The sequence below is a fragment of the Triticum urartu genome, chromosome 1A, assembly GCF_056163025.1.
Source record: "Triticum urartu cultivar PI428250 chromosome 1A, HENAU_Tu73, whole genome shotgun sequence".
Lineage (NCBI taxonomy): Eukaryota > Viridiplantae > Streptophyta > Magnoliopsida > Poales > Poaceae > Triticum > Triticum urartu.
This window is the reverse complement of record NC_141873.1, coordinates 4,756,895-4,767,131: the sequence shown is the minus strand read 5'-3', so window position 1 is coordinate 4,767,131 and position 10,237 is coordinate 4,756,895. Positions and strand designations below refer to the sequence as shown.

Below are 10,237 nucleotides of genomic sequence, written 5' to 3'. Positions count from 1 at the left end.
CATAACCCACACTTATGCAGATTGTACCCCTACCCAGTTGGACAGAGAACCAGCTACACCCCTTCTAACCCCAACCCCAGCAGATAGACACCCAGTTCCCATTGACACAGCACCATCTCCACCACAGAGCACCCAAACACGAGCAGTTAGTAAGGCAACTGCAGTGCCCAAATCACGAGGACCACCACTCCGAACCCGAAGTCAACGCTTAAAGCAGAAGAAGAATTGTTCTCAGGTCAGGTTCCGTAGCTATGGTTCATACTACTTTGCTCTTGCATCACTGTATTTACTAATACCAACTAATCTCAAATTGGAAGGATGCAATTGAAACTCCAATGGCACAACAGGTATGTTTTAAACCTGTTTCTTCAACGTGTTTGGCTGTTTTCTGTTGTAACTTGCTCCATGTTGATTTCAGTTTCAATTGAATAAACAGTTATGTTCTCATGGCATGCACATTACAAGTGTTGTTATTGCTGTGTAGTTTCCCACACTTATATTTTGTCTATGCTGCTTTGTCTTAAATAGATATGATTCGAACTGTATCTATCTTGATTTGGCAACATAAACTAGAATGATATAGACCATACAGTGACCATACTACATAGATATATGTTTGTTTCATGCTGTTATCCTGTCCACCTTACTACTGAACTGGTAAACCTGAGATGTGTTTGTTTGTTTCTCTTTTAGAACGCGGATAAAATATTGGAGAAGAGTACCCTGTTATGCAATGGTAAAGGAAGTAATGCAGATGTTCAAGATAGTGAGACATCCATGTTGGTCTCCAAGAAAGCTGATAAAAACTATATTGAAGACACTGAGACAACCCCAAAGTCCTGTCTTGATGTAGTGTTCGAGTTACTGGCTACCACTGCTGGCACCAACTCTTCGAACTCGTTGCCTGAAGCAGTTCGGCTTCTTGAGTCTCAACTTCAAGTTGAAAGACATCGATCAGATGTTATGCGACAGGAAGCCGAAGGACTCAGGAAGTCCCTGCAGAATTCAGATGCATACTTTCTGGTGCAACAGCAAGTGCTGGAGGACTTAAGCGCCAAACAAGAGAAAGTTAATAAGCTTGCTAAGCATCTTGCCAGCATTATGGGTACCCAGGATATTGTTTCTTGAGCTCTTCTGAAGTGGTTTCAGTTCTGGACTTGTTTTGCTGCGGCGTTTATATGCTGCTGTGTTCCCTATATTTGCACTGGTGGCGAACTTTGATGCCCAGTGGATGTAATATGTGTAATAGGCCGTGATAGCCTAGTGTAAGTTGCTTGCTTATTTATTTCCTTGTTGTCTTGTTTATATGTTTGCTTGTAGTCACTGCGGTTCTTTTTCTGCGGTTTGCTAGTGGCTGCAATAACCTATTTTTTAAAACTAGGCCACAATAACCATGGGCTAATATTTACTGTAATGACACTGGGCCTCCTACGGGCCATAGAAACTGTGGGCCTTCTACGGGCCGTATAAACAGTGGGCCTTCTACGGGCCGTAGAAGCAGTGGGCCTTCTACGGGCCATATCATCAATGGGCCTTCTATGGGCCGTATCATCAATGGGCCTTATACGGGCCGTATCATCAATGGGCCTTATACGGGCTGTATGATCGATTGGCCCATGGGCCGAACAGACCGCATTCTGGCCGTAAACGGGCTAGAGTTGGAATCGTCCGTTCATGGGCCGACCATAACGGGCCATCGTTAATAGGCCGTATTTGATGACGCTATGAAAACGGCCTAACGTATTAACGGACCACAAACGGACCGACTGTAACCATGGGATGAATTTGGCCCACAAGCAGAAAATGATAGTAACGTGCCGTAAGTAAACGAATGCTGGAAATGAGCCCAAGAATATGGGTTCTGAAGAAGGCCGGAAGATAACATGGGCTGGAAACGGCCCAACGGTATAACGGGCCGTTAATGGGTATAAAGTGATACACTGTTCATCACGGGTCAGTTTCACCACGGGTCGTTAATGGGTGTAAAGTGATACACTGTTCATTACGGGCCAGTTTCACCACGGGCCGTTAATAGGCCAATAGTTACATAGGGCCTCATCTGGGCCGAAAGACGTCATGGGCCATACATGGGCCAGAAGTGAAAACGGGCTGGAATCATATTGGATGGCCCAGATGACGCTACTGAGCCTAATTCGGATAGGGCGTAACGGGCCTTGGGTTAGCGGGCTGTAAATGGGCTATATTCGAATAGGCTGTTAACAGGCTTTCCATGGGCCATCCCGCCAGCTTTTGACCAAGTCAAACGGGCCGGCCTTTACACAGGAATGGACCTCTATTGGGCCGTGCCACGTGTCGACGTATCATAGGTGCCTATCTGACCCACTGACGAGCTGACACGTGTTTTGTTCGGCCAATAAGAATTTTACACGTGGAAATTTCCCATTGGTCGGGGCTGTTAACGGGTTATCGGATCCAAAACCCGACCCGATAGCTTAACGGCGTTCCGTTACGGTGGATGCCACGTGTCGGTCACCCTTGACGAAAGCACTTGTGTGACGCGCAATTTATCATCATGGAAGTGGACACTTCCGTGATGATAATTTTGGTAATGTCATGTAACACTTCTACGACAGCACAGGTATGACTATCTTTATTCTGTCATAAATTTGTCATGGATGTACATGCATGACAAAAAAAGCGACATACTCTGACAAACACGTATCATCACGGAAGTGTATTTTTTTGTAGTGTTAGCTGGTATAGGTGTTAATGACACACGCATTACTATGTAGTATGAACTATGACATACCCGTTAGAAGTTGAATCATTTTTTTCTTCGGTCGTAGGATTTGAAACTCACAATTTTGTGGATCGCTTGTACAAAGTTTCAAAAGTTGAAACATTTTTGTCGGTCGTGGTATCTGAAAGCAACAATTTTGTCAATCGCTCATTCCAAGTTTCATAAGTTAAAACATTTTTGTGAGTCGCAAGATCTGAAATTCACAATTTTGTATTTTAGAAGTTGAAACTTAATGAAAATTTTAGTAATTCATCAAAGCGTATTCAAAATGGATCTCATTTGAAAGCACTCGTTATCACCAGAAACATGAATATGCATTTGATATTTAATTTAGACTTTTAGTTCAAAAGATATGAAAAGATTAAAAATTGAAAGCCAAATTAAAAAGGAGGACGACAAGAATAATAATACGGTAGGGAATCAGTGGAGAAGAAGTACTCAAGAGAAAGTAGTTTTGGTGCCGTGTCAACTTTTCGTCTATTCTTCTTATATAGCTTTATTCGTTACAGGAAAAAAAAGCCTGATGCAAGACATAAAGGAAACAAGCGTGATGCAAACGGGTGCATCTCACGCTCTTGTAGATGCATGCATGACCCATGCCTGACTACTACAAGCTCCACCGAGAAAACTCCAGAGACAAGATATGATTCTGGTCGACAGAATGTCCTGCCTCTCCACCAAGGACAACAGAGAAGCACATATTTTCACAGCAGCACACAGCATCTACCTGATCTATCTATAAATAACTCCAGAAAAGAAGGAAAAATACTACATTTGCGAACATGTATCATATGTAACAGCAGCGCCGAAACGGAGGACCTGATCATCGATCTGAGTAATCAGCTTGGATGAGCTCCCTCACCCTTCTGCAGCAATCCAGGGTAAGTAGAATTAATGAGAGCAGAACATCAGTGGCAGCAAAAGGAGAAAACAGCTTTCATATTGATTTTTTTGTCAAATAAAAATAAAAATAAAAATAAAAGAGAAACCACAAGTCTTTTTTACGTTTGTTTGGATTGTTTCCTCGTTGTTTCCTTTGGCACTCTTTGCTGCGTCGGCCTTTTCCTGATCCGCCTTCTTCCTCCTCAACTTCTCCAGCTTCTCCCTCTCCATCTTCTGCAGATAAATAATATATATTATGTAAATACAGTTCAGTTTTATTTAGTCGAAACCTTTTTTTTTCAATTGCTTCAGATGAACCATGGTCGTGATACAAATCTTCATCAAACTCTTAGATTCACAACAGCACCTACAAAAACAAAAATAAGGCTAGACCCGCAGTGCACAGTTACCTGTATGTAGACGTTTTCAGCGGCGCGTTCCTCCTCGCTGAGCACCCTGCCGGAGCGGATGCTGTCGCTGAAGTAGCGTGGCGCGCGGCCACCACCGATGCCCTGCATCCTCCTCATCACTGTTACCCCAACGGCTGACCACGCGGGCCGGGAGAACCTCGCTGCGGCCGCTCTTATACTAGGCATCCGCAGACCTTGAGCTTCCTGTTCTCTGCCCAAGACTAGTACAACGACGATGGCGGCGTTGAATTGCCGATCAACTCACGTCCCACACTGAACTATTTATAGGTCTAGGGTGGTCTGAGTGCTTTGAAGCTGGTGCCCGATCCTTCTACTGAAGATGAGAAGGAATGAAAGATAGGCTCTCGAAGGTACCAAATAAAAGTGAAAGAAAGGAACAAAGCGGTTTCGAGAAACATCACCTTCATTTTTCTCTTTTTTATTTTTGAGCAAACCCATCATGCGCTTTTTTAAGGGAACAACGCTGCTTTATTCCTGAACGAGGTTCATGCGATTGTTACAAGAGAGTAGAGTTTCAGAATCATGGTAAACCCGAACCTACAGTGAGCGTCGTACGATATACTACTGTATCACATGTGGATTTGCTCCTTCGTTGAATTCAAATTTATTCGTTAGCCTTAACCTTAACATGTTAACCATGGGCGCACCTATGTCTGAACGCCAGCGCATGATGGTCCGGCCCAGGCGCGCGCGAGGTCACTTTTTCCGGACGGCGTGGTGAGCAAGCACACCATCCTGCATGGTTCTCCGTGAACGATGTGCAAGGCACAAGAAGAGACGTCCCCGCATGGTCCTCCCTGGTGAGCAAGCACACCATCTCAGGAGGCACCAAGGTCACCTGTTTTCAGTCTGTTCTTCTCATCTCGGAGAGTCCCTGACTCATGCTTTCTCATGGTACACTCTAGTTACATGTTGGACTGTTTCATGTTCTGAACAACGCTGTTATTTTAGTCTGATGAAATAATAATGTTGTTGATTCTTGCCAGTATGAATCTGGAACTAGAGAAACTAGCGGGGTGACCCGCGCATTTGCGCGGCTAGATTTCCTGTATATATTGTTTACCTATTGCTTATAAATTTGATGTGCTCTGCCATACACAATTTTAATCATTATTACTTGTAAGAATATAGTGTGTAAAATGTTAAAGAATACACCATCTGGTATTATGAATTAAAAGCGGGTGAATAAAATGTGATGCTTTCTCTATTTGCAAATACGTAGACATGTCATCGAATGCACCGTCTTGAATTATTTTTCCCTATTTTCACATAGGTTATTTTTTGCATCCATGATGTTCTTCAGCAGCATATATTTTAGAGGGCAAGAGTCCTATTACAGTCACTTGGAATTTTTCATTTCATGTTCAACTTTTCAGGTTATATTTTATATTCAGAGGTAAATTTTATACTCCTTCCATTCCTAACTATAAGTCTTTTTAGAGATTTCAATATGGACAACATATGAAGCAAAATGAGTAAATCCACACTCTAAAATACATGTATATACTTCCGTATGTAGTTCATATGGAATCTCTAAAAAGATTTATATTTATGAATGAAGGGAGTATAACATAAACTGATTTGTTTGTTTTTTATTTATTATTTTGAACTTCACATATAAGTCTATTGTATTCTTTGTCCATCTAATCATATCAGTTCCTAATATTATTGTTTTAAATACACTGACTCAAATCCTTACCAACGGTAAAATTTTGGTTTGCCTATCTATTTATTTACCTGACTCCAATATGTCGAGTGTTTTTTTTTTGAACCAATAATATGAGTGTTGTCACCGTGTATGTGGTGTTTAATGAGTTGGCATTTCTACTGAAGTATTTTCTACTGTTGTCCTTCTATTATTGGTTGGCTTTGTTGAATTTATATGCCCATCCTTTAGATGTGTTGACTATATGGTTTCTGCATGTATATTGTATAGCCTGGCCCACCTCCTAGTCTTTGTATAGTTGAGGTTGTGGCCCACCTTGTACTCCATATATACGTGCGCTATGCACCGATCAATACATCGTGAAGCATTGCCAAAACTCTTGTCTGCAATATGATATGATACCTAAGATCCTAACCCTAACCCGTGTGCCGCCACCGCCGCCGCGATCCCCATCGCCGCCGCCGCCGCCGCCACCCACCACCACCGCCGTCGCCGCCGCGATCCCACGCCGCCGCGACCACCACCCCCGTGTGCGCTGCCGCCCCCGCTTCCGCCTCCACAATACCGCGCCACCACCCGGCCGCGCCTCCACCCCTCGGCCGCGCCGCTTCCCCGCGAGACGCCGCCAACCCCTTCTCCCCATGGCCTCCCCTGGCTCCTCCGGCACCACCTGCAGCCGCCGCACCAACCCTTTCGAAGGTCCCTATCCCGTCGTCATCCGCGATCTCAACATCCTCGCCTGGGTTCCCGTCATCCTCGACCACCTCACCTCCACGTACTATGCATGGAAGACGTACTTCGCCCTCGTGTTCCGGGCGTACAACATCTGGGATCACATCGATGGCTTCGTGGACTCCCGCTTCATGGAGGACGATGAGGAGTGGATGTCCATCGACGCCACTCTCATCCGTTGGTTCTACACCACCATCTAGAAGGACCTCCTCCGCACGGTGGTCTCCGCGATGATGATGCTCACGCCGTTTGGACCAAGCTCAACGGCCTCTTCACCGACAACGCGCTCCAACGCAAGGTTTTCTTGCACGGCGAGTTTTTTGGGTGCCAGCAGCTTGACACGTCTGTTGATGATTACTGCATGCGCCTCAAGAAGCTTGTTGACGAGCTCCGTGATCTTGGTGAGAAGGTCTCCGACGAGCTCCTTCTCAGCACCCTCATCGCCGGCTTGAACGACCATTTCGGGAACGCCGGCTCCAACATCCCCCTCATCACTAACCCGACGTTCCCGAAGATCGTTGCGTACCTGAAGTTGGAGGAGCGGAGGATGCTGATGTCACGCACCCGGGCCACCCACACCGCCCTCACAGCCGGTACCCGTGGCGGTGCGCCGCCCACCGCCCCGCCGAGGCCCATCCAGGGTCCCTTCCCAGCGCCGCTGCCGCCCGGGTTCCCGTACCCGCAACAGCCGCCGGCCCCGCTGCAGCCCCCCGCCGAGCAGCAGCAGCAGCGCCGCGGGGGCCAATGTGGCCGAGGCGGTCGCAAGCCGCAACAGCAGCAGTAGCAGCCGGCTGCGCCCGGTGGGGCGCCGTGCCACCACCACCAGCAGCTCCCACCAGCGCCCTGGTAGGCCGGCCAGAACCCCTGGACGCGGGTTGTGAACGCGTACTCCATGCCTATACCGCGTGCCCCTGTTCCGGGCCTCTTCGGCGCCCGCCCGGCCGCTCATAAGGCGCTTCATGCGGCCCCTCAGCCGTACCCGCCCGTGCCGCTCTACGGCCCCTCCGCGGCCTATGGGCTGACCTCGGCCGGTTGGTTCGTGGCGCCACCGCCTCAGCTGGTGCCGTCCGCCCCGGCTCTTCCGCCGGCACCTTGGGACCCCGCGCTACTAGCGGCCCTCCACACCGCCCCCACGCCGCAGCAGTACACTGGCGGTGGCGACTGGTATATGGACACCGGAGCCACGGTTCACATGGCCGCCAACCCCAGTAACCTTCTTGCCGCCAATCGCGTTCACACCGCTGCTCGCATTACCGTGGGTGACGGTTCTTCCATGCCTATTACTCATGTCGGCCATGCTAATTTTCCTTCTAACTCCATGCCGTTATATCTTTCTAATGTACTTGTCTCTTCTGACATCATTAAAAATCTTGTTTCCGTTCATTCTCTTACACGTGAAAATCCTGTTACTGTTGAATTTGATCTGTTTGGCTTTTCTGTTATGGATGGCCGTACTCGGATGGTGCTCCACCGATGTGACAGCCCCGACGAGCTCTACCCGGTCCACTCATCCACTTACTCTGCTGCTGCACCCATGGCGCTTTCCGCCGGAGTGGACCTTTGGCACGCCCGTCTCGGTCATCCCAACACCGCCACCCTTCGTCATATTCTTCGGAGTTTTTTATTCACGTGTAATAAGATCGACGATCACACTTGTTATGCTTGTCGTCTCGGCAAACATGTTCGTCTTCCTTTTAGCAATTCCTCGCATGTCGCATCATACCCGTTTGATTTAATTCATAGTGATGTTTGGACCTTTCCTGTTGCAAGTAACACGGGCTATCTTTATTATCTTGTCATAATTGATGATTTTTCGCACTATGTGTGGACCTTCCCATTGCGGCGAAAGTCGGACTCTGTTGCCACTCTCACCGCTTTCTACTCCTATGTCTCCACACAGTTTGGACGTCCCATTCATGCGTTGCAAACAGACAACGGTAAGGAGTTTGATAACCTTGCGATCCGCAACCTTCTCGCCACACACGGCACGATCTTTCGTCTCACTTGGCCGTACACTTCGCAACAAAACGGCCATGCTGGGCGCATGCTCCGCACTCTTAATGACTGCGTTCGCACCCTCCTCTTCCACGCCAATGTGCCACCACGTTTTTGGCCCGACACGCTCGCCACCGCATCACTACTCATCAACATTCGTCCTTGTTGCACTCGCGGGAACTTTGCACCTCATCACCTCTTGTTTGGCACGCCACCTTCCTATGCTGAGCTCCGTATTTTCGGTTGTCTGTACTACCCTAGCATCGCTTCCACTACCCCTCACAAGCTCGCACCTCGGTCTGTGCCCTGCATCTTTCTCGGCTATCCCCCCAACACCACAGGCTACCGCTGCTATGATCCTATCTCACATCGGGTGATCACTTCACGGCATGTTTACTTTGATGAGATGGTTTTTCCGTTTTAGCAGGTACCTTCGGATGTTACGGCTTTGCCCGCTCCCGGTGACGGCTGCCCACAAGCTTTTCTTGGGCCGCCTCCCGGCTTTGAGGGTGCCTCCCGCCTCACGGGTCGAGTTTCTCCCCGGTTGGCTGCCCTGGGGGCTGCACCTTCCTCGGCGCCCGCGAGGCCCTTGACGTCCTCGACCACGCCGTCGGCCTCGCCCGTGCGGCCTCACCCGCCGCCTCGCCGGCGGCCTCAACCGTCTCCTCGCCCGCGGCGGCCTCGCCGGCGGCCTCACCCGCGGCTTCGGAGGAGACGGGCTCTTCCTCGTCGTCACCCATCTCCGCTCCGGACCTGCTGCCCCGTCCGATGACTCGCTCTCGGGCTGGCACCCTCTGCCCGAGCACACGGTACCCCAGCAATGAGTACCTTCTCGCTGCTTCCATCTCTGAGCCGTCCCCTCTCCCATCGTTAGCTCGAGCCGCCCTTCGGGATCCTCATTGACTTGGTGCGATGCTGGAAGAGTTCGACATGCTCCAGCGGAACGTACCTGGCAGCTCGTCCCTCGGCCGCCCCGTGCCAACAGCATAACGAGCAAGTGGGTCTTTCGGCATAAGACTTGTCCAGACGGTACTCTCGAGCATTATAAAGCTCCCTGGGTGGTTCGGGGCTTTCGACAACGCGCGGGCGTGGACTTCACTGACACATTTGCCCCAGTTGTTAAACCGGCCACGATCCGCGCCGTGCTCCAGCTAGCCATGTCTCGCGCTTGGCCTGTGCATCAGTTGGATGTGTCCAACGCCTTTTTGCATGGTCACCTCGCTGAGCAGGTGTTCTGTGAGCAGCCCACCGGCTTCGTCAATGCCACGCATCCAGATCATGTGTGTTTGCTCTCCTTTTCTCTTTATGGGTTGAAGCAGGAACCTCGGGCCTGGTACCAGCGCATCGTCGCCTTCCTGCAGACGCTCGGATTTACATCAACTCGCTCCGATGCGTCCCTCTTCGTGTATCATCACGGAGTTGACACAGCCTACTTGCTGCTGTACGTCGATGACATCATTCTGACGGCATCCACTATCGCGCTCCTCCAGCGGCTCACTGCTCGTCTTCGCGATGAGTTTGCCCTGAAGGACTTGGGTCCCCTGCATTACTTCCTTGGCATTGAGGTGGTTCGACGGCCAGATGGGTTCTTCCTGCACCAGTAGCGCTACGCCCATGAGCTTCTCGATCGAGCTGGCATGCTTAACTGCAAGCCTGCTCCTACGCCTATCGACAACAAGGCCAAGGTTTCCGCTTTGGAGGGTTCGCCTGCATCTGATGCGGCCTTCTGCCGCTCCATTGTGGGTGCTTTGCAGTACCTGACCCTGACGC

General features: G+C 49.5%; 1 protein-coding gene across 1 annotated transcript; it reads right to left on the bottom strand.

The window, feature by feature from the left end:
- Positions 1–3,405: 3,405 nt before the first annotated feature.
- Positions 3,406–4,356, bottom strand: LOC147988178 (uncharacterized). The gene is made up of 3 exons (XM_087516479.1): positions 4,054–4,356; positions 3,767–3,877; positions 3,406–3,627 (listed from the first exon to the last, which is right to left on the bottom strand). The coding sequence occupies exons 1-3, from the start codon at positions 4,237–4,239 to the stop codon at positions 3,601–3,603; spliced, it is 324 nt and encodes a 107-aa protein (XP_087372605.1). The 5' UTR covers positions 4,240–4,356; the 3' UTR covers positions 3,406–3,600.
- Between the last annotated feature and the right edge of the window lie 5,881 nt (positions 4,357–10,237).

Coding starts and splice junctions, on each gene's coding strand:
- LOC147988178 (XM_087516479.1), bottom strand. CDS start 4,239: ATGCCTAGTATAAGAGCGGCCGCAGCGAGGTTCTCCCGGCCCGCGTGG. Junction 3,878..4,053: donor CTGAAAACGTCTACATACAG/GTAACTGTGCAC, acceptor ATTTATCTGCAG/AAGATGGAGAGGGAGAAGCT. Junction 3,628..3,766: donor AGGAAACAATCCAAACAAAC/GTAAAAAAGACT, acceptor GGATTGCTGCAG/AAGGGTGAGGGAGCTCATCC.